General features: G+C 47.9%; 1 protein-coding gene across 1 annotated transcript in view; it reads right to left on the bottom strand.

Moving 5' to 3' along the window:
• The window catches only part of PLAAT2 (phospholipase A and acyltransferase 2), a 127,210-nt gene that overhangs the window by 30,667 nt on the left and 71,158 nt on the right, over positions 1 to 25,385 (bottom strand). The window contains exon 2 of the mRNA XM_069207638.1: positions 23,738 to 23,840. Coding sequence (XP_069063739.1) covers positions 23,738 to 23,840 — 103 coding nt within the window. The remainder of the gene's footprint in view (positions 1 to 23,737; positions 23,841 to 25,385) is intronic.

The raw sequence follows: 25,385 nt of genomic DNA on the forward strand, positions 1-25,385 counted from the left end.
TCTGGAGGGTTGTTAATCTGCTTTTGGAGTCTGAGTACCAGAGCCAAGGGTGAATCTCTGCAGGGACTAAATGGTCAGAGATGAAAGGGTTGTGACTCTATTCACTGGTGTAATTGGGCAGGGTCAGATTGGGTGGGCGGGTAGTCAGGCATTGGCCGATTTGCCAGTGCCGAAAGGTGACCTGTAAGCTGGTTTTTCTAGAGCCTCTGTCAACAAGCCCACAGCATGTCCTTTTCTTCATTTCTTCCCTGCCAGCCCATCGCCCTGAGGCTATAATGGGAGAGGGAGGGAGTGAGTATAAAATGCAGCCTCGCTGGGAGCTAGGTGCCACTCTGGGCTGTGGACCATTCTCAGCCCCTGTGGGGCTGGCCCTGCCCTGAAGCAGTGTCTTCTCCCCTACCGCCTTCTCCCTCCAGCTGGGCCATTACATTCAGGGCATGGTGGGCAGGGAGGGTAGGAGTATGCAGGACCTGGCAGGTAGAGGAGGGGTGGGCTGTTGATTTTGTGATCATTAGATCATCTTCAACTCAGCCGCCTAGAGTAGCAGCTTTGTGCATTTCTTGACCCTTCCCCTGTCAGGCGATGGCCCTGAAGCTATAGTGAGCTGAGAACGGGTGTGGTCTTTGCCCCCTTCTTCCTGTTGCTGAAGCGGTAGCAGCATGCTTCTCCTGACCCCATTACCCATCACTGTGGCCCTAGTGCCTTTTAGGCCTTGGTGGACGGGCTGGTGTGTTTGCATAGGCTTGCTGCTACACCACCTTTCCCAGAGAGACGAAAAACAGAGAGGATGGAGCTAAGGTCACAGCTGCTGACTTTTGAACTGGGAACTATGTTCGAGGAGTCCCGGCGTCGGCTCAACATCCTGTGATTCTGTACAAATCACTCTGAGCTTAGAATAAAACAAATTTACCTTGTGTAATGTTACTAATCAATCACTCCAGTACCCTTGGGCTGCATTCATACCATATAAAATTACAAAAATAAATAAACTGCTATTTAACCCCTTCACTGCCAGGCCTTTTCCCCCTCAGGTGCCAGGCCTTTTTTTGGCTACTTGGGGCAGTTCACACTTTTTGTTAACACAAGCTACTCATGCCAAATGTGCATCCTTTTTTCCAACATCCTAGGTATTCTAGAGGTACCCAGAGTTTGTGGGTTCCCCTGGAGAAGGCCAAGATATTAGCCAAAATACAGCAGAAATTTCATTTTGTTTAAACAAAAAATGGGAAAAGGGCTGCAGAAGAAAGCTTGTGTTTTCTCCCCCTGAAAATGACATCAACAAAGGGTTTGTGGTGGTTCAATCACTATCTTTCCAGCTTTCAGGAACAGGCAGACTTGAATAAAAAAAAAACATTTTAAAACACAATTTTGGTAGTTTACTGCGACACGTACCCTTTCATTTTTTGTGCTTTCAGCCTACTTCCAGTTAGTGAACAGAAATGAGTGTAAACCAATGCTCGATCCCAGACAGATACACATTTCTGAAAAGTAGACAAAATTCTGAATTCAGCAAGGGGTCCTTTGTGTAGATCATTCATGGGCTTCCTACAGAAAGTAACAGCTAAAAGAAAAAGAAATTGAGGTAAAAAAAGAGCCATTTCTGTCCATGTTTTCTTCTATAACTTTTTCCAGCTATAGCAGATTTTTAAAAGCAATATACCGTTACGTCTGCTGGGCTCTTCTGGTTGTGGGGATATATAGGGCTTGAAGGTTCATCAAGAGCCTTGCTACCCAGAGCCAATAAAGGAGCTGCATCTTGCAATGAGTTTTCATTGTATATCGGGTATACAGCAATTCATTTGGTGAAATATAAAGAGTGAAAAATAGGTATCCCAGGAAACCTTTGTATTTCCGAAATGGGCATTAGATAAGGTGTTGAGAAGAAGTGGTTATTTTCACATTTCTGAATTCCAGGGTCCTCATACTATCATGTGAATTACCGGGCATTTCTCAAATAGATGTCTTTTTTACACACTGTCTTACACTTGGAAGGAAAAAATGTAGCGAAAGACAAGGGGAAATAACACTTGTTCTGCCATCCTCTGTTTCCCTAAGTCTCCCGTTTAAAATGGTACCTCACTTGTGTGGGTAGGCCTAGTGCCAATGACAGGAAATGCAACATGGCCACATCACATTTCTACATTGAAATCTGACGTGTTTTTAGGAAACTGCCTAGCTGTAGATTTTGACCTCTGGTTCAGCCAGCACCTAGGGAAACATAACACACCTGTGCATTTTTTAAAACTAGATACCTAGGGAAATCCAGGGTGGGGTGACTTTTGGGGCTTTCACCAGTTTCTGTTACCCAGAATCCTTTGCAAACCTCAAATTTTGGCAAAATACACACTTTTCCTCACATTTCGGTGATAGAAAGTTCTGGAATCTGAGAGGAGCCACAAATTTCCTTCCACCCATTATTCCTCCAAGTCTCCCAATGAAAATGGTACCCCACTTGTGTTGGTAGGCCTAGTGCCTGTGAAAGGAAATTCCCCAAAACACAACATGGACACATCACATTTTCCCAAAGAACACTGACCTGTTTTTTGCGAAGTGCCTAGCTCGGGATTTTGGCCTCTAGCTCATCCGGCACCTAGGAAAACCTAACAAACCTGGACATTTCCAAAAACGAGACACCTATGGGAACCCAGGATGGGTTAACTTGTGACACTCTCATCAGGTTCTGTTACCCAGAATCCTTAGCAAACCTCAAAAGTTGGCAAAAAAACACTTTTTCCTCACTTTTCGGTGCTGCAAAGTTCTGGAATCTGTGGGGCGCCACAAACTTTCTTCCACCTACCATTCCCCCAGGTCTCCCGGTAAAAATGGTACCTCACTTGTGTGGGTAGGCCTAGTGTCTGTAACAGGAAATGCCCCAAAACACTATGTGGAAACATCAAATTATCAAATACAAAACTACCTGTTTTTGCAGGTGAACCGAGAATCCTCAGCAAATGTAGCTAAAAAGTCAAATTTCCCCAACATTTCTGTGTGGGATCACATCACTGGCACAAATTTCCTACCACCCAACATTCTCCTCAGTCTCCCAATAAAAATGATACCCCACTTGTGTAGGTGAACCAAGTGCCTGTGACAAGGAAGCGCCAAAAACATGTCGAAATTGATGGGGAACCAAAGCGGGTCCAAAAGGGCAGTTTGGAAAAATCGTTTTTAGGCTGACAAGTGGGAAGAATTTTTATCGGTATAGATGCAACAATGGGTGGTAGGAATTTTGTGGATTCCTGCAGATTCCTGAAGGTTCCATCGCAAAACTGTGGGGAAAATGTGTGATTCCAAACAAAGTTGGAGGTTTGCAGGGCATTGTGGGTAAGAAAATGGTGGGGGATGCATGTGAAGCACACAACCCTGGACTCACCCAGATGTTTAGTTTTCAGATGTGTCTAGGTCTCATAGAAATTTCTATATGGCAGCATCCCAAAATCTAAATAGTGCAGCCCTCACCATTCCAAGTGGGACGATTTTGAGAGTTAGACAAGCTCTCATGGCCTAAATGTAAAACCAAAACACAAAATAATCAAATGTCTTTTTGCTCGCCATTAGGATAAGATCTTTTAGTGTACTGGTAGAGAGCTGAAAGACTGTTACCCCCCTTCAGTTGAGGCAGGTGCATAAGCATGTCCATACTGGTTGGTAGCCATCACCCCACTATTTCTTTTTTTAATTCCCTGGCACTAGTAGGCTTTCTGCCGTCCCGGGGAGGGGATTGGGGGTAATTGCCCCATCTGCCCACCAGTGGGTAGAACAACGTTGTCCCCATTTATATGGGGTGGGGTATGGCCATAACCCCAACCTCTTTTTTTTAAAACAAATCTTCCCTAGTGTCTGGTAGGCTTTCTGGGGGCAGATGGGTGTTCCAAAAATAAGCTGATCTGCCCCAAGGGGGGGGGGGGAAGGGAGGGGGAATGGCCTAAAATAAATTTGTGATCAGGCGCTGATGTCATTAGACTTTCACTGGGGGGGGTTGGGGGCTGGGTTGTAAGGGGAAGTGATTCTCCTTCCATCCCTGCCATGGGGCGGTGGGTGGGAGGCTCATGGCGCTCCCCCATGAGCCAGTCCCTGGATGTAACAGTTACGTCCTTGGCGCCTCAGAGCTGCAGCCAAGGACGTAACTGTTACGTCCATGGCGGGGAAGGGGTTAACCATGTTTTAAGATGCTGCAAAGTCCAGAGCAAGATAACTAAAGGGGGCTCTTTATATAAAAACATCTTTATTTCTTTATAACATTGATTTTATGCCTTTATTTAGTTTACCTACTATGCTAACAAAAAGGGGGAGAATGAGGGTTTGATGGGACTGGGTCTATCCTCCTTAGAACTTTGGTAATTGTACAAAAAGGCCTAGTCCGAAGGGACTTCCAAAAGGAGAGAAAAAGTTTTTTTGTATGAAAAACCCTCACCCACCAGGGTTACCTCTTGGTGGCATGCTTCATCATTGGGTTTCCTCCTTTTCTGCTACAGAATGAGGCGTGCTGCAACCGACGGAATACGTGGGAGCACTGATGGTTTCAACAATGTGAATGCTAAAAGGGATAGGAGTGGTGGGGTCTTGGTGAGTTAAAAATACCGCCATCTGGATGGTATTACTAATTTAATATTTCTCACAGGGGTGGTATGGTTAAAAAGGGGTGTTGGGGGGTTCTGTTATGTAACTTACCTCGCAGCCCTCTGTTTCATGAAAAGTCACCGTCCAGGAATGTGGGCCACTTTTTTGGCACTGCCTGGGCCTAATTATGATCCCAATCTGACCTGTTACTGGGTCTTGGCAGTGGCAGATAAAACGACTGCACAAGCACATGATAGGAACGGTCAATATTATATGTACAGTAGGTGGGTCAGGAGGCTTGTCAGTGGTTTTTGAGCAAGTGCTCCTGGATAAATGGGCAGCCTGGGTCATTAATGTCCTCCAGACATCTTTGGACAGCCTCATTAAGGAAAACAGAATGCCATGGATCGCAAGAGGAGGAAGAAGACTCCACTTGGGAATAATTGCTGCAGCATTGTTTGAAGAGTGAGACTCATCCATTATTAAATGAGTCAACATCATTCACCCATAGCCCTTAGTGAACACACAAGGGGAGCTGTTAAAGCTCATATTGTGAAAAAACAAATTACCCTGAATACCAACATCATTCTCACACCTCTCACAGACTAGCAGTCACACACTACCATAAGCACTTTTGCAGCCCCTCAAAGAGTAACATAATAATGGAAACATTCTCACAATTAAGTGATCTGTTGTTATCAACAACACTCAAACCACCAACAGAGAAGATTTCTCAGACTACTGAAAGCACTCACACTTTCCGGTTCCGTCCTCTTGGAATGAAGCTATCAAAACCTTAATACTAAAGCCCCAGAAAGACGCTAGAAGATGTGAGTCTTATAGACCCATTTCATTGCTCAATAATGATTATAAAAGTTTTGCCCAAATACTTGCCAGGAGGTTGGATAAGGTGATTAGTGATTTAGTGCACATTAATCAGAAAGGATTAATGAGAAATCGATATTTAGGAGACTTGACTCACGACTTAGTCGCTGCAATCGGTTTGGCAACTACTATGAACATGCCTCTAACTATATCAACAATTGACGCTGCAAAGGCCTTCAATAGAGGGAGTTGCCTCTTTCTGCAGGCGGTAATGGACCGCAACAATTTGGGAGATAACCTTCTTAACACAATCAAAGATATTTATAAGGCTCCTTCTGCTCGGGTTCTGGTTAACGGGATTCTATATTTGCATTTTAAGATTGAACGGGGCAGGCGGCAGGGCTGTCCTCTCTCTCCTCTTCTCTATAACCTTGATATTGAACCGCTGGCTAGGAGAATCAGGGCAGATCAGAGAATTATACCTTTTCAGTATCATGATTGGGTCCTGAAGGAAGCCCTTTACGAGGATGACCTTCTGATATATACACAGAACCCCCAATGTGCTTTTCCGGCGCTCTGGGAAATTATTGCAAGCTTTGGAGGAATCGCAGGTTATTTAGTCAATACAGATAAATCTGAAGTAATGACTTGGAATGGCCCTCAAGATAACTCATTAGAGAAAGATGAAATTCAATATTTAGGGGTTAAAGTGGTCAAGAACTTGGCAGAGATGGCCCACGTGAATGTTGTGCAGCGCCTTAGGGAAACTAAGAAACTACTCATTTACGTCTTTCTATATTAGGCAGAACAAATCTAATAAAAATGGTGGTACTGCCAAAATTCACATTTATTTTTAATGCTATCCCATTATCTTTTAAAACTGAATGGCTAAGGAAACTGCAGGGGGAATTAGTTAGCTTTATCTGGTCTTATAAAATCCCCAGAGTAGCTTGGAAAAAATTGAGGAAGAAAAAGGTAGATGGGGGAATGGCTTTTCCAGATTTTCAGCTTTATTACTGGGCATTCCAGCTGAAAAATATCAGATCAGTCCTCTCCAAGGAACATCTATCTTCTTGACTTCAGGCACTGTCAGGGTGCTTCCAGGACCAGGGTATACAGTTGCTTTATAAATTTGGCCACCCCAGATACTACAAAAAAGTTAGACTAAAAGTTCTCTATAATGCTTGCAGCATCTGAAATGCAATAAGAATGAGACTGGGCAACCTGTATTACAGTGAGTTGGCCCCAGTCTGGAATTACCCAGATATGTCTCCAGGATGTATTAGCTAAGCCACTGATAGAGGGAGGAATTGTGCAGTGGGGACAGCTAGTTAGTGGGGGCTCCGTTAGTTCTTGAGAATCTCTATCCGCAGATTAAAGGCTGGGTGCATGGAGAACCGGAGACCGGGTGTTCTACAAGTTGGGAGAGGGAAATCACTGGTCCACAGAGCCAAAAAAAAGAGGTTTCAAAGTGGTATTGGGTACTTATACAAGCTGAAGACGCATCTTCTCCCCCCTCTACAGAGGGCTGGGATCTTGTTTTTCCTGCACTAGACCTTCTTTATTACTGGCGGGCCTCTATGAAGATTCTTTGGTTCTTTGGTCTGTGGTTAAACCTTCCCCCTTGCGGCGGAACCACTTGTTTACTGTATACCGGGCTTACTGGACCCCCCAAAAGGCTTACTAGTTCACCTTTCCAAGGAAAGAGTAATTGCCCAACGTGTGATCTAGAGGGAGCTGATGATATTCATCTTTGGTGGCAGTGCGCAGGGATTCATAATTTTTGAGGAACAAGTGGGTAAGTCGATCTTGCCTATTATAAGTAGGCGTAATGAGATAACTCTACCAATGGTTGTATTTGGGCTATATGAGGCTGCCAAGAGGAGTTTGCATGATAGATTGGAGAGATCCATGAGACATCTCTTCTTTTATTTGGTTCTGATAGCCCGGCTGGAAATATGCATTAAGTGGATCTCTAGTTTCCCCCCTACCCACAGGGATTGGCTGTTGTCAGTTAAGAGAATCTCTGACTTAGATTGTAGTAATGACTCGGATGGGTGCCTCAGAATGTGGGAACCCTTTTAGGCTTTCTATAGAATCATCTCCTCCAGGCATTAGGGCAGGTTGAATTAATTAGATATCACCTGATTTAACTCTTGAGATTTGATTTTGGTAAGAGTCCAATGATTAAGTCCTAAGACCCAACAGCTAGGAGGATGGGGCGGGCTAGTTCTGCCCCCTCCCCTAAGGCTGATGGGGGCTGCTCGTTCCTTTAGCATTGCTGGAGTACCAGAGCAATGACCAAGGCTGGGGCAGGTTGCGGCTTCTCTTGTCTGTCTTTTGTTACGTATCAGGAGTCCAAAAAAAAGAGCTAACATCTTGAAAGGTTTGGGGAGGTTTAACCGACTAAGTTATCTTCTAGCTAAACCTGGTTTAAGCGATGCACTTTGCCTCATATTTTCCATACAAATTAGCTTCAAATCCAGGTGTTTTGCAGACTTCTGGAAGAAGAAACCGTTGAACTATTCTAAAACATTAGTGTTTGCATAAGTAGAAATCATGTTTATGACTTACTTTGTCCATTATAACATCGCTCTCCCAATGGACACGCTCGACCCTACTCATAAAAGCCAACTTTTCTTCTTCACAGTGATATGCTGGATTTAAAAGTCTGAGCACCTCAAGATGCCAAAAAACACACTTCCTAATCTTCGATACATCTTGCTACTTCTCAGTCATGCTTCTCTGTCTTCGATGCATCCTGTCACTCCTCTGTCATATTCCTACCTGTCTTTTATACATCCCGCTAATCCTCTGGCATAATTCTTCCAGGGCATCTGAAGATTATTTTGCAGTATCACCTCCCTGTCCAGTGTTGACACCTACTCACAGATCTGTCAATGCAAATTAATCTAGAGCTGCAGCTTTCTCCCCTGCTCCACTACTGAGCAACAGATGTGGCTTTACCACTACACATTTTCAATATGTACATTCAAGACGATGTAATATGTCACTACCTCATCAAATGGTATGGATGGTTTTGCATCAAGACATGACACTAGCCTTATAAGAGTCATCTTTTTTTACTCTAAACAGCCTAACGTCATTCTTTGATGCAAAACACCATTTTCCGATCCCACCCCTCACCCCAACCCGGCTGATGTAATTTTTTTTTTTACACTAGCCCACCCTTTGTGCCAGATTGTGCCATTCCATTAAAATGGCACCTGGCTGGCGTCCTGGAATGGCGCAAGCTGGCGCTATACTTTTTGATGCAAAACTGCGCAAATGCAGTGTGTCAAAAACTATAAATCTGGGCCAATGAGTGGCATGAGCCTATTAAATCAGCAATTAGGAAATACACCTGTTTTAATCTTGTTTTTAGGTGCATCTTTGTTCCTACAATAGATGGTACGGTTAAAGCTACATTCTTATACCAGACTAGACCTATATTTAATCAGAATTCTTCCAAAAGAGTGTTGCCTTAATGTAATAACTGAATCTCCTTTTAAATGACGCCAAGACTAAATCCACAAAATTATGGTCCGTGGGACTGAGGACACAAACCATGCAAGTGACTGCTCTCTTTAACTCCCTCATGTACAGTGACGTGACAGGGGGCTGAGCACGAAGGGAGGAGCCTTGCATCTAGAGCAAAGGATCAGAACATGGCCAATCACTGTATGGCTTCAAAATAGTCACACAGTTACTGGCCATATTCAGTGAACCTCCACCGCCATGCTGCCTTTGGGTTCGGACTAGGCTTACTGCCACCCGGCAACTGAACAAATCCAGACGCTGTTCTTGTGGTGTTTATATTAGTAAACAACATGAGAACAGCACCAGGACTGGCTGGGGCAGGCAACCCCAGTACTTATACTGGTGACTGGGCGGGTGTGGCTGTATCCCCCAGGATCCCTAACATTGCTGGACCGCAAAAGTACACGTTGGGCTGGCCACAGTAAGACACTGTTACAACCCAACATGCGAACTTCAAATTCAAGTCCTTTTTTTAAACTGTTTATTTATACATATATAGAACACAAAGAACTATGCACTACATTATGTCCACATACCTCTTAAGGGGGTCATTGCAGTCCAGCTGCATGGCCAATGTCTATACCGTTGTAGAGACACAGCTCTGTTTCTGCCCACTGTGTTACAAATTAGTGTTCACATAGAATAAGACAATGAAGTTAACTGACTAGGTTGATCTCACAACCACAGAACTTAACATGCATATCGATTAGCGGCATCATCCCCTACGAATTCAGTGCAGTACATTTTAACACATTAACTATCGAACATTACACTGTAACCGTAAGCAGCACAGTTAGATCAGGAGAAAGATCAACGAGTGTCTGTCATTCAACTACGGCATCAAGCACCTATGGGGCGGAAACACCCGGGGGGGAGCACAATCAGAGCTCGTGCACGAGCTAGGAACCAAGAAGAGGAGGAGGGCCAGCACATGAAGGCACCCACACCCAAAACAAGAGTCAGAAGCATACTCGACCACAGCACATCAGAAACTCACAGTCACACACCTCTATCTCCCATACTCCTTTCTCGAGTGGCCCAACTAAGGCCAGCGTTCAACTAGCGGAAGCGTCCATTAAGGGGTCCTCCCCATCACTCTCCTGCACACCAGGTAACACGTTTATCATAGTACGCCATAGTTCCAGATCAAGGTCCGCATTTTCATCCTCTCGAGCCCTTCGTAGGCGACATTCCTCTGCGGTGGCCCATTCAGTTAAATCACCTAGCCAAGTAACATACGGCGGGGTGTGTGGGCAGACCCACCAGATCGCAATGCGTCTCTTCGTCAAAATAAGCCACAGCTGCACAAATCTATATGCCATTTTGCGACCCTTTTTAGGGATGGGGAGCAGACCCAGCAGGCAATGTCAACTCTCTCAGTGTCTTCACCACTTGGCACCAAAAGGGCTGGACAGAGCCACAGACCCACGCTATGTGGTCAAATGATGCTGAGTGCACACCACGGCGGCCACAGTTGTCAGGACTTGAGGGAAATATTCTATGCAAGCGTTGAGGCTCTATGCAGATAATAAAAGTGCGTCAACTTAAATCTAGCATTCCTAGTCGCATCCCGCACCAGAGAACAGGCTCTATTCCATTCCCCATCCGTGAGTGTCGTTCCCAGGCCAGCTTCCCAGCGGTCCCTAGACCCCTGCGTGCCCGTCAGTCTGTCTCCCTGTAGAGCCTTATATGTTCGAAACAAGAGACCACTGTCACCCCCAGGATCAAGAAGTGTCACCAGGAGGTGGGATTCAGCAGGCTCCTCCAGAAAGGACGTCCAAAACTCTCTGACCGTCTGCGAGATGTGCACATACTGCAGGAACTGCCCGACCTACACCAAAAAGAGGCTCAGCCTCTTCTCTTGTTATGAATGTGCCATTTTGATACAAGTCACCCGCCGTATTACAACCCCCTGCACGCCACTGCACAAAGTCCAACACCTCAGCAGCATTGACAAAGTGTCGAATCTACCACAGCGGCAACTGGCACGCATATGGAACCCTGCGCAGAACATGTACGACTGCTCTCTCCCAAGCCTTCAACACTTGCTCCACTAGGAAGAGGGCACCCTGCGGAAACCCAGAGCTGCCCATTAGCATATGTGGGAGTTGTGCCACGCAGACCGAACCAGCTTACAGATCTTTTTCCCAATTGGGGGCATCCTCACACCATTGGATCGCATATTGCAGTAACCCGGCTAAGTAATATAAATATAGGTCTGGTAGCCCCAGGCCTCCATTAACCAGGTGTAATTTCAAGACTTCCATGCGGACTCTACAGCTCTTGCCCACCCAGACTTAAGATAATAGCAATTCATCAAGCTGTTGGAATAGCAAAAGGGGGAGCTCACAAAGTGAATTCTGCATCACATACAGGCACCAAGGGAGTACAATAATTTTACTAAGTGCGATTCTACCCATAACCGATAATGGGAGAGAGGTCCAGAATTGAATAGAGGCCCGGAGGCTCTCCAGCACTCTCCCCATATTTAAGGTAAATTGCAATTGCGGGGAATGCGTTATCTGGATGCCCAAATATGAAAAGGACTCAGGCCCTCATTATGAGCACGGCAGTCAAAACCACCATTTTCATGCTGGTGGTCAAACTACTGACTGCCAGCGCCCCTGGATCCCCGTCAGCCATATTAGGAACATTCCTCTGGGCCGGTGGGCAGAAACATTGTTTCCGCCCGCCGGCCCAGAGGAATGCCTGGCCGGGACATGTCAATGCCTCTGTGTGGCGGGTGCAGCTGCACACGTTGCGCAGATCACTGCCCAAAAATCGGGCAGTGACCTGCGCGATGGGGCACTGCACAGAGGCCCCTGCACTGCACATGCCAAGTGCATGGGCAGGGCAGGGGCACCCCCTCTGTCACCCTTTCCCTGGCGGGTTTCCCCACCAGGGAAAGGCTGGAGAATTATGGATCATTATCCAAGGGGCAGCACCGCTGACTTGTCGGATAATGATTCCGACCACCGCCAGGCTGCCTGACGGAGGCAGCCTGCCGGTGAGTGAGGGATGCCGAAGGTGGCCCTCATGGTGTTTCTTATGTGGCGGTGTGGCCCGCCATGCCGGCTGGCGGATTTTCCTGCCACCACCAGCATGGCGGGCCACACTGCCATGTACATAATGATCACCTCAGTCTCCCAGGTCAGACTCAATCGGGGGAGTTCTGACGTCGCCATCGACGACAGACCCGCCATCAGGAATAACACAGTTTTATGCTTGTTAACTCAGAGGCCGGACACCTGACCAAAAAATCCATCATACTCAACAAGAGGGGGACTGCCCGCTCCGGGTCTGCGACGTACACTAAAGAATAGTCTGCATACAGTGATATCACATGTGTTCTCGTCCCTACACGGACGCCCCACCTTTCCAGGCAAGCCCGTAGGTGTATGGCCAGGGGCTCCATGGTAAACGCGAACAACAGTGGCGACGCGTGCCACGTCCGATAGTAATGGAATCTGACTATATCGCCCCCGTATGCACTCACGCCCAATGTGCTGTATACAAAAGACGCATCCAGGATAAGAAGACACGACCCACGCCCATCGTTCGCATCACCTCCCATAGGTATTCCCAAGATAAGGTATCAAACGCTTTCTCCATATCCAAAGCCACCAGTGCTGTGGGAAGGTCAGAGTCACGAGTCTCGTGTAAGATATGTGATAGGCGCCGTATATTCATATGTGTCCCGCTTCCTGGTATAAATCTGCATTGATCTCCCTGTACTAGACGTGACACCACTCGACGCAAACAAGACGCCAAAACCTTAGCTAGTAATTTAACATTGACATTTAGCATGGATAACAGTCTATAGGAGCCCGGGTCTTCAGCCTCCTTCCCTGGCTTCGGTAGCATAACTATCAATGTTTCCCGCATATGCTCTGGTAGAATACCCTCCCTCCGCACCTCCTGAAGTATTTCCAACAAGCAGGGGAGAATCATTGCGGAATAGGTTCGGTAAAATTCAACTGGCAGTCCATCTGGGCCATGCGCTTTCCCAGACGCCATACCACCCAACGTCTCCACTAGGTGCTCCAATGACACCTCCCCCTCCAACTCCTCCACCTGGGCATCGGTAAGGCGAGGTATCCGGAGTCCATCTAGATACTCATAAATCAGAGTCACACACTCACACCCCGGTGAGGCATAGATACTCCTCAAATGCTCTCGAAGGTGCGAATTCACCCGTACCTGTCCTAAAATCTATTCCCCAGAAAAACCGCAGAGCGTCAGAATGATGGGGATGGGACGTTCCCCCCAGGGGATCCAAGCCAACATACGCCCGAGCAGTCCCCCTCCCGAAACAGCCGCTGTGTATACTCCCGGTGGACATAATTATCCAATCTACCCCAAAGGTCCACAATTCTACCTCGCACCCAAAGGCAATCTGACTCCGAAGCGTGGTCATTATCTAATCGGCACTGCATGGCTGCCAATGTGTCTTCCTGCTGCGTAAGCTCCCGACCCAGGTGCTTCCTAATACCATTGGTTTTACTAAGGCTTTCACCTCTGATAACTACTTTCAGTGCCTCCCATTCAATGCCGCGGGTCGTAGCCGAGCCCCAATTTGCACTAAAATATCCATTCAGCACATCCTGTAGATCTTTTTTATATTCAAGATCGCCAAGCAAATCAGGACGCAAACACCACAGGGGGATCGCTGGCTTGGGTATGTGTGTTTCACATTCCAATAGAAGGGGGGCATGATCCAACAGAAACCGGACCTGGTAAACAACTCAGCGGACATCAAGGACCTCATTACAACCTTGGCGGGTGGCGGAGGCCGCCCGCCAAGGTTGAACTGCCGAGCGGCAGCCTCTGCAGCCGCAAACCCGGCAGCCACATTACAACATCCCCGCTGGGCCGGCACCGCCCGCCGGCCCAGCGGGGATCTCGGCCGTAACATTGCAGCCGGCTCCTGATGGAGCAGGCGGTGTTGCGGCCGTGCGACTGGTGCAGCTGCACCCGTCGTGCTTTTCACTGTCTGTTGTGCAGACAGTGAAAAGCAGGGTGGGGCTGTGCCTGGGGGCCCCTGCACTGCCCATGCCAAGTGCATGGGCAGTGCAGGGGCCCCCAGAGGCCCCGCGACTCCCCTTCCCCCCAGCCTTTCCATGGCGGTCTCTACCGGCATGGACAGGCTGGCGGGAAGGGGAGTAATAATCCCCAGGGCAGCGCTGCCCTGGTGGATTATAACCGTCGGGACAACGATGGCGGGAAACCGCCAGGACAACGATGGCGGGAAACTATGTCTTTGACCGCCAGGGTTGTAATGAGGGCCCAAGTGTGCCATCATTGGCAAGGAAAAATCTATCCAGCCTGCTGTGAGCCCTATGGGTGGGTGTGTAACAAGAAAATACTCTGGATGTAGGGTGCAGTTCCCTCCACACATCTACGAAGTGTAGATTCCTCATGACACTACGCAGTTTTGCAGTCATATGTGCCTTAGTGTTCATCTATGGCGGGTCCCTATCTAGCGCTCCGTCTAAGAAGCAATGAAAGTCACCCACCCATAAAATGGGCATCCCAGTAGAAGGTATTAATTCCTGCTGGAGCAGATGATAGAACTCCGCATCATCCGTCTTAGGTGCATAAATATTCAAAATGCATAGCTCACGGCTATCCAGTGCTCCATGCAAGAATATATATCGGCCTTGCACATCAGCTTTTAGGCTTTTTAACTTAAAGGGAGTCCCAGGGCAACCCAAATAGAAACCCCTCTAGCGTAGGATGTATAAGTCACCAAATAAAGCTGCCGCCTCCACTTTTTCTGCACTTTTTGCGCTTCATTCTCAACCAAGTGAGTCTCCTGTAGGACAGCAATATGTACACCAAGCCGTCTAAGATATGTGTGAACTCTGTAGCGCTTCACAAAATAATTCAATCCTCTAACATTCCACGTGACAATACGTGTCAGGGTACCCGCAATAATCTGTTACAATCCACACACCACTCTGCAATTCCTGACGGCCACCCACCTACCACAGTCCCCCGGCCCGGTGCACTCGCCTCCAGACAAGTCGATGCCTCCTCATCAGAAAAATGCGTACATTGTTCACAGTGTCAAAAACAGAACTCCAACTCCAAATAGAACTCACAGAAAATGCCCCCATCCCACCCCGGGTAAACACCGCCCACAACTAGTGGCTGCCCAACTGTGTGTGTACCCCAATCTCTTCTAGATCCCAGAAGTAGGGAACAATCGCCGTCCCCACTCGATAGCCAGATCCAGGTCCGGACTGCACAACCACCACACACCAACCATCCTGCCCGCACACACACAACACTCAACAAGTTAAACAACAACAACAGGGGGGTATTACAGGCCTACCACTTTGCCTCAACCCCATGTCTAGTTGCCTCCCAGTCTCCCGCCACCCAGCACCCAAAAGGCATCAGAACATAGGAGAGAGGGAGGGTCAGAAAGATAGAGGGGAACCAAAAAAAAGGGGGGGGGGAGACCCTATACACCAATCCAGACCCAGAATACTTGACTCCGACCAGATCTGAAGGTCCAGTAGATCACTCAAGTGTCTGCATTTTCTGCTTCTGGAGACAGTCTGCCTGCGACACAGAGGGAACTAGAGCGCAAGGATGCCTCCGACGTGACAGGTTGAACCAACAGTTTAGCCTCCTCACGCTCTCGTTTCCTGCGTTCAAGGCTCAGGGTACCATCTGACCGTACAATCACTCGGCCCCCATGGTTGATGCGATGGTGTCTGGTACTCCTGCATGCAGCAGTACACACCTCCGCTGTCCCTCGAGGTCTCCCGCTACTTTCTCCATGCGGGGATTCTGGGGTTCCTGTCCCATCATGCCGCTTCAACCAGTCCCACACTGCTTCAGGAGATTGAAAGAAATGTGAGCGCCCCACATGAAGAACCTTCAGCTTGGCCGAGTACAGCAACATATAGGTATAGCCCAGTTCCTTGAGTTTACGCTTAATACCTGCATATGATTGTCTTTGGAGCTGCACTGCCCTGGTGTAGTCAGGAAAAAAGCAAATGGTGTGATTCTCAAACGTAGGGTCTCCATGCCGGCGCACCTCCTGTAAGATAACGTCACGGTCCCTATAATTAAGGATCTTGGCTATGATTGTTCGCGAAGGGGCTCTCGGCGGTACTAAGGCCCTGTGTGCACCCTCCACCACAAATACTGAAGATAAGGGGGCGTCAGGCAACGTTTTACGGATCCACTCTTCTAAGAAGGCCTCGACATTCGCCCCCTCCACTCCTTCGGGAAATCCTACCATCGTCTCACCCTACCCTCTGCATCCAATTTACACGTTTTAACTTCGAGGACAGCCACCAAGGCCTTAAGTGTGTCTATATCAGACTGCAGGCATGTCACTTTTTGCTCAGTAGCCACTGAGCGTTCTGCTACCACCCTCAAATCGGCTCTCATTAGGTTAACGTCAACCGCTGTGGCCGCAATTTGAGTTTGCCTTGCATGCCTAGATGACTCGATAGCAGCCAGGATTTGTGCCCCTGTGGGCTCAGCTTCCTTCTCCATGGAACCAGGTGGATCCTTTTGCAGACTCACTCCTGATTTCTGAGCTGTGTATTGGTCCATCCGAGTTTGCTGCGTTCCCCTATTCACTCTGTCTTTGCCCATGTTGTACACCTGAGGGAACGCCAGCTACAATTGAATACGCCAGGTGCTAGGAACCACACTTCCAGGCTGTTCAAGCAGTCGATCTCCACGTCCCCACCACTCACCGCCGCTCGGTCACTAACTGCCTCACCCTCACGAAGCCACTCCAGGGCGAGTTCCAGCACAGGCAGGAACCGCACAAGCATTTGTGCATCTCAGGCCATCCCTGTCTCTGCCATGCGGCCTGCACTCTAGGAGCCAAACAGCCAACAAAATAGGGATGATGGAAGAGAAGCTGGGATGATGGATAAGAAGTAGGGATGATGGATGAGAAGTAGGGATGATGTATGATGGATGAAAAGTAGGGATGATGAAAGTGAAGCAGGTATGATGGATGAGAAGTAGGGATGATGTATGATGAATGAGAAGCAGGGATGATGGAAGAAAAGTAGGGATGATGTATGATGGATGAGAAGTAGCGATGATGGATGAGACACAGGGATGAGAACTGGGGATGATGGAAGAGAAGTAGGGATGATGGATGAGAAGAATAAGTTACTTACCTTCGGTAACGCTTTTTCTAGTGGATACAGTAACTACCTGTGGATTCCTCACCAAAAGAATTCTCCCCTCGCGCTAGCCTTCGATGGAAATTTCTTCTAGCTCTGCACGTCGACGATGACGTCACAATCGCCCGACTCCATGCGATGCCACATAACGTCATCCAGGCAATAAGAAGCCCTTGTTGACGTGCAGACGTCAGTTTTCACCATTTTTTACGTGCCCTAGAGGCGAACAGGTTAACCTAAAGAGCACACATTCATCCAGAATAGATGAAAATAAAACATTTAATATAAAACTCAATTAAATCACAGGTATGAATGCTCAAATTCGAGATAGAAGTAAATATATATATGTATAATTCCAGTCCAAAATGTCCTTTTCACTATCTTAATTTGCAAAGGAAAAGTATATACAATGAATACAACTGTATGCATGAAAAAACTATATACATAAATACAAGATCAAGGATGCGCACCTAAAGAGATCTTGGTTTGACCAGTCAGGCAACGGGGAGGTGGAATCCACAGGTAGTTACTGTATCCACTAGAAAAAGCGTTACCGAAGGTAAGTAACTTATTCTTCTGATGGATACACCTACCTGTGGATTCCTCACGAAAAGAATAGAGTCCCCAAGCAGTATAACCTCCGGTGGTGGGTGCCCGAATGGTCAAACCAAGAAATCCTGCAGCACCGAGCGAGCAAAATGGCCATCCCTCCTGACCTCAGAGTCCAAACAGGAATGCTTGGCAAAAGTATGGAGGGATGCCCAGGTCGCTGCCCTGCAGATGTCAGCCACAGGAACACCTCTAGCCAAAGCCGATGAAGCCGCTTTTGCCCTGGTGGAATGGGCACGAAGCCCCACAGGTGGATCTCTCTTCGCCAAAGAATAGCAGATCTTAATACACAGAATGACCCACCTGGATAGCGTTCTCTTGTGGACCGCTCTACCTTTCCTCTTCCCCACGTATCCAAAGAAGAGCTGTTCATCCTGTCTGAACTCTTTCGTCCTGGCGACGTAGAAGCTCAGCGCTCTTCGTGGATCCAGCCGGTGGAGCCTCTCTTCCTCCTTGGATGGGTGAGGTGGAGGGTAAAGGGAAGAGAGCGTAATTGACTGCCCCAGGTGAAAGGGTGTAACAACCTTCGGTAGGAAAGCCGCCTTGGTCCTCAACACCACTTTGTCCTTGAAGAAGGAAAGGAATGGGGTTTCTACAGTTAGAGCCTGAAGCTCACTAACCCTTCTGGCAGATGTTATTGCCACCAGGAAAACAGTTTTAAATACTAGGAATCGTAAAGAACAAGAGTGCATGGGTTCAAACGGGGCCCCCATAAGAAAAGTTAAAACCAAATTAAGATCCCACTGAGGCATAACGAATGGCGTGGGCGGATACTTATTAGTAAGTCCCTTTAGAAACTTTAAAACAATTGGTGACTTAAAGAAGGATGGTTGATCAGGAAGGCACAGAAAAGCAGATAGTGCAGACAGATAACCTTTAACAGTGGCAACTGAAAAACCTTTCTGTGCTAAATAGAGTGCAAATGACAAAATGTCAGATAAACCAGCTTTTAAAGGATCTAAACTATTCTCTCCACACCAGCTTGTAAACTTAGCCCAACGATTCGCATAGATTGACTTGGTGGAGTGTCGCCTGGCCGATAGAATAACTTCCACCACATCTGGATGGAGAGAAAAGGAACTCAGATTGCCCCGTTCAATCTCCAGGCATGAAGATGCAGGCTCTGGAGGTGGAGGTGTAGAATCTGCCCCTGCGACTGCAAGAGGAGGTCCACTCTGCAAGGGAGACGGAGCGGAGGGCACTGAGAGAGTTGGAGTAGGTCCGAATACCACACCCTTCTCAGCCAATCCGGAGCTATTAGGATGACTTGGGCTCGGTCTTGGCGGATCTTCCTGAGAACTCGAGGAATCAAGGGTATGGGGGGAAACACGTAAAGCAACTGACCCTTCCAGGTCATCTGAAACGCATCCCCCAAAGCTCCTTGCACCGGATACTGGAGGCTGCAAAATAGCGGGCACTGCGCATTCTCTTGAGTGGCAAACAGATCTATTTCTGGATATCCCCACATCTGGAAGATATACAGAACCAGATCTGGATGAAGACGCCACTTGTGGTCGACCGAACTGCGTCGACTGAGAATGTCTGCACGCACATTCAGGACTCCGGCCAAATGATGTGCAATCAAGCAGATCTTCTGGTCCTGAAGCCAGGACCAGAGTCGAAGAGCTTCTCTGCAGAGAAGATATAACCCCACTCCTCCCTGCTTGTTTATATACCACATCACGGTCGTGTTGTCCGTTAGAACCTGGACTGACTGACCGCGAATGGAAGGGAGGAAGGCCTTGAGTGCCAGCCGTACTGCCCCAATTCTAACAGATTGATGTGTAATTTCTGTTCTACTGGAGACCAAAGGCCTTTGATCTCCAGGTCCCCCAGATGAGCTCCCCACCCTAGAGTGGAAGCATCCGTTACCACTGAGGCCACTGGTGAGGGTAGCGAAAATGGCCTTCCTTGAGACAGGTTGCCGACCGCTGCCCACCATTGAAGATCCACTGCAGTGTCTCTGGAGATCTTTATCGAGTCCTCGAGATCCCCTTTGTGCTGAAACCACTGCCTGCGGACGCACCACTGGAGAGCCCTCATGTGCCAGCATGCATGAGTGACCAACAGTATGCAAGAAGCAAACAGACCGAGCAGACGAAGGACTTTGAGGATTGGAACTACCGCTCCATTTCGAAACATTGGAATCAAAGCCTGTATGTCCTGAACCCGCTGTGGCGGAGGAAAGGCCCGATTCAATGTTGTGTCCAATACTGCCCCTATGAACAGGAGGCGTTGAGAGGGCTCCAGGTGAGACTTTGGTACATTGACTGAAAACCCCAGGTCGTACAACAATTGAGTCGTCGACTGGAGATGGCACCGCACGAGCTCTGGAGTACTGGCTTTGATCAACCAATCGTCCAGATAGGGAAACACATCGATCCCCTTTCTTCTGAGCTCTGCCACTACCACCGCCATCACCTTCATGAAGACTCGAGGTGCTGAAGTAAGACCAAACGGGAGGACCGCAAACTGATAATGTTGTGATCCCACCACAAAACGGAGATACTTGTTGTGCGATCTGAGGATCGGAATATGAAAATACGCGTCCTGCAAATCGACCGACACCATCCAGTCCCCTTCGTTCAACGCCAAAAGAACCTGTGAGAGGGTCAGCATTTTGAACTTTTCCTGTTTGAGGAACCAATTCAAAATCCTCAAGTCTAAAATCGGTTTTAGCCGACCATCCTTTTTGGGAATCAGAAAGTATCTTGAATAGCACCCCTGACCCCTCTCTTGCTCGGGAACCAACTCTATTGCACCTTTTTGTAATAGGGATAACACCTCCTGCTGCAACAGGAGAAGATGATCTTCCGAACAGAAGGATGGGAGGGGAGGGAGGGTGGGAGGAAATTCTCGAAAGGGAAGAGCGTACCCCTTCTTCACAATGTCGATGACCCAGGAGTCTGATGTGATGACCTCCCACATTGAAAGAAAAAGGGAAAGTCTCCCCCCTACTGGAGACGAATGGACAGGAAATGACGGAGGACTACGGCTGCTTTCCTTGCTGCACCCCTCCCGAGGAAGAGGAAGACGCAGAGTGCTGCAAGGTGGCTCCTCTCGTACGGACTCTGCCCCTGCCCCTGAAAGATCTGTAAGGCAGGGTAGAAGCAGTTTGTTGTGGTCCTTGCAGTCTTCCTCGAAAGGAACCACGACCAAAACCTTTAAATCTGCGAAAGTCTCTAAAGGTGGATGAGGCCGAAGTCTGGAGTCCCAAGGATCTAGCTGTTGCTCTACTCTCTTTAAAGCGTTCTGAGGCCGAGTCAGCCTTAGAACCGAAGAGTCTTTCCCCATCAAACGGGAGATCCAGGAGCGTAGCCTGTACATCCGTCGAGAAGCCAGATGATCTGAGCCAAGACTGTCTTCCAGAGACTATGGTCGTGCCCATAGCCCTAGCAACCGAGTCCGAAGTGTCCAAACCAGACTGGATGACTTGCGTCGCAGCCGCTTGAGCATCCGAAAAGAGTTGCAGCATCTCCTGTGATACATTAGGATGGCCCTTTGCCTCTTCCATAAGGGCATGTATGTAACGACCCAGTATACATGTGGCGTTAGAAGATTTCAAGGCCATACTGCACGATGAAAAAGTCTTTTTAGCCGTATGGTCCATCTTTTTAGACTCTCTATCAGCAGGAACCCCAGGAAACGAGCCAGGAGAGGATCTGGAGGAACATGATGCTTGGACCACAAGGCTCTCCGGAGTTGGTTAGCTGGAGAGAAACACCGGATCCCCAGGCGCCGTCCTGTAACGCCGAGCCAACGCCCTGTTGACTGCAGCGGTGGATACAGGCTTCATCCAAATATCCTTTATAGGGTCCAGCAGAGCCTCATTGAATGGAAGAAGAGGCTCAGCAGAAGCAGATGTTGGATGGAGAACCTCAGTCAACAAATTTCTCTTAACCTCCGCGGTGGGAAGAGTAATATCCAAAAAGTCTGCAGCCTTAGGAATGACCTTATGGAGCATAGCTGCCTCCTCCGTGATCTCCCCAGGAGAAGCTAGATCCCACTCCGGGGTAGTGTCCAGGCGGCTAGCTGAGTCTAGACCCTGGAAGTCACCTGAGGGCTCAACAACTTCTCCTTCCTCCAGGTGTTGCCTTGCGTACTCTTCTTCTTCCAAAAGACGGAGGGCCAGACGCCTTGATCTAAGTCTGGACTCCAAGCCTGGAGTCGACAAGGCGTCAGCCGACACCGAAGACCTCCGTCGGCACCGAGCCCCGGATCCGTCCGAAGCCGGATGGCTCCGGCTCCACAGCGATCCTAGACGTTGATGGGATCCGAGGCGAATCCACCGGTGCCGTAACAGGTGTAGCCATCCTGGCCGATGTCGTAGTCATCGGCGCCGCTTCAGACGCAGTAGGCATAAACGGGGTGAACGGCGCCGACTTGAAAGACGCCGGAACACCCAAATCGTAGGCCAAAGGACCAGACGGACCTGCGTGACTTCCACCCGGCGCCATGGAAGCAAAGACGCTGCAGGATCCGATCCCGGAGTCGGGAAAGCCGGGTACTGTTGTTGCTGCACCGGCGCCGGTAAAGCTGCCGAAGAGGGTCCGGGTAACTCCTGGCCAGGAGAACCTTCAGGCCTCTGGAGAGGCTCGACCTCAAAGACCGACCCGGGTGACGTTGGGGTCGCCGGAGGAGGAGGGGTGACGGTCGGGCTTATCTCCCACGTCGGACGACGCCGAGCCGACGGAGAAGCCGATCTAGACCTGGACCGACCCTTGCTCGATCGGCGCCGAGATCCATGACGGCGCCGAGAGCCACTATGATGGTGGCGAGACCTCGAGGATCTCGACGAAGACTCCCTCCTATGACACCTCTCTTTCTTCTTCTTGGATCGAGCCAAGAATAACTTCGCCTCTCTTTCTTTGAGCGCCTTAGGGTTCATGCGCTGGCACGAACCGCACGCCTCGACCTCATGATCTGAACTAAGGCACCAGAGGCAGTTATCGTGGGGGTCAGTAACCGACATCCGACCCCCGCATTGGTTGCAAGGTTTAAAGCCGGATTTTCTAGGCTGCGACATCGTAATCGACAGTTGGTAACAGTAGCTCCCTGTGAGCCTCGAAGAAACAACCGTTATTCAGGCACGGAGAAAAAGGGAACTGATGTCTGCACGTCAACGAGGGCTTCTTATTGCCTGGATGACGTCATGTGGCGTCGCGTGGAGTCGTGCGATTGTGACGTCATTGTCGACGTGCAGAGCTAGAAGAAATTTCCGTCGAAGGCTAGCGCGAGGGGAGAATTCTTTTGGTGAGGAATCCACAGGTAGCTGTATCCATCAGAAGTAGGGATGATGGAAGATGGGTGAGAAGTAGGGATGATGGATGAGAAGTAGGGTTGATGGATGAGAAGTAAGGATGATGTATGATGGATGAGAAGTAGGGATGATGGATGAGAAGTAGGGATGATGGATGAGAAGTAAGGATGATATATGATGAATGAGAAGTAGGGATGATGGATGAGAAGTAGGGATGATAAAAGAGAAGCTGGGATGATGGATGAGAAGCAGGGATGAGAAGTAGGGATGAGGAATGAGGATGTCCTAAAATGGATGCTGTATACTGACTGCTACAGAGATCCTTGTCAGTCTCACTTCAGTTCCCAAAGGCAGAGCCGCCGGCAGAATTACCTTTGGGAACGCCACCTTCCTCCACAATAAAAATAAGGCATAGGAAGTCAGAGGTGGGGTGTTGAGACGTAAGCGTTTTTTGTCAAATTATCCTATTGCCATCCACTTTTAAATGGGGCCCCTAGGCCTCATGTTCACTGTTGTGTTGGGAACCTGGGTTAGGGCTGGGCTAAATCTAGGACCTTTACATGTTATAAGTACAGATGAACCATTAGTTCTGGTTGCAAGTAATTTCGAGAAACTTGTTGAACAATTGGAAATGAGGACATGTGTTTGAGGTTTTTGACAATGGGTGCAAATCCAAGCTTTCTGGGCTTCTTTAATCAATAGTACCATTTATTAGAAACCTTAACCTTGTTCGCTGTTAGGAGCTGCAGACAGACGCCATAGAATGAATTCTTACTTGGAGGAGCAAGATGGATAACGTAACCATTACCAGCATAGATGGCCCAGTGCTGATAACCAAAGCGATGAATTTCAATGAGGTCTCCAGGCTCAGGTTCCGCCTGGAAAGACAGAAGTGTATGTTATTATACAATAAAGAGATACCAAATGCATTTTTAAAATAGCAATTAATTAATCAACAGTGTAAGTGTCTTTAAAACACAAAGACAGAAGTCAGAGAAATATATGGCGAACTGACTGTCGTAGGCACAAAAAAGACATCTTTATAATATATATATTTATTTTCTTGAAATGCTTACATTTTACACTCATATTCAGATGCACCTATAGGATCTGACACACAGTTCCTCGCATGTGGCAGATCTCTTACCTCTTGCACACATGACATACAGAAAAGTAGTGTCAGGGTGGCATCAGAACAGCCTAGTGATGTTTACCTTGCCAGGCTCATTGGATACTGTCACCAAGTTCATGCAACATCCCTAAGTTTATTACCAGCCACCAACAAAGGGATGGGAAAAATAGCTGTGGTCATGTAGGCTCAAACCTGTGGGCCTCAGTAATTTAACTTCTTCTTCCTAAGTATGGACACTAGGCCACTTCCTCCTCTGCTTCCCAGGATTAGAGTAGCCCCGGAGCAGGACAAACTAGGTACCCAGGCCAAGAGTGTTGGGGGTTCACCACATGAGTTCAGATGCCAGAGAATCAGGCTGGGCCCAGGTTCACAATCTCATAATCTAACTCCAGACCAAGGTCAGTTGTAACTGTAGTGGTTCCATCTATGATGGGCTCACACTAAAGGAGCCCCAGGAACACAGAATGCAACATGTTTCATCAACAGTACATTGTGAGCGTGTCTGCCCTTATTAGGTCTTTGGTAATTTATTTATAAGGGTACACGTTAGAGGTTCGACTGACCTTTTGACTCCTCTAAGAGTGCTTCACCATAGACACAAATTTTACTCATGGACCCACTATCTCAAATACAACCTGAATTTAGAAATCAGTTTTAGGAGACTTTGAGTCAGTAAACTTTACACACCATGGCCCATGTGGCCACGAATAACCACACCGTTTGGTAAAGTTAGAAAGTTTGTTTCCCTAGATTAACACTGCGAATATCACATAAAGTAATCTTAGAACCAAATGATAGACATATACAAACAACACAGGCTGACCAAAGCCGCAGAAAATGTTTAATCTTATCAAAGCACTTATCATTAAACATTCAAGTTATCATATAGATTAATAACATCGATAACTGAACAGTAGAAAATGTCATACATCTTAACTCGACAGGTAAATAAAATCGATCCTTCGTTAATAACATTTGTTTGAACATGCACACTCTAACTAAACCTCTAATTTGAAGAACATGTTTGGGCTTCATGCAAAAAGGAATTAGACAATAGTAAATTTGGACAACATCTAACTAGGGCTCTAACAAAATACCGGTTGATACCTATAAGAGAAAAGAACAAAAACATCTATAACAAAGACAATTTCATTTTGTTATACATGTCCTGAATGGATCAGCAAGCTGTGATTTCTTCATCAGTTGGACATCCCTCTGGTTGGCGTTGGCACGGGGAAGTGAATTGGATTGGCTCATCCACGGTTGGACTCTAAGTTAATTGAACCAACTG

Source organism: Pleurodeles waltl, chromosome 9 (genome assembly GCF_031143425.1).
Source record: "Pleurodeles waltl isolate 20211129_DDA chromosome 9, aPleWal1.hap1.20221129, whole genome shotgun sequence".
Lineage (NCBI taxonomy): Eukaryota > Metazoa > Chordata > Amphibia > Caudata > Salamandridae > Pleurodeles > Pleurodeles waltl.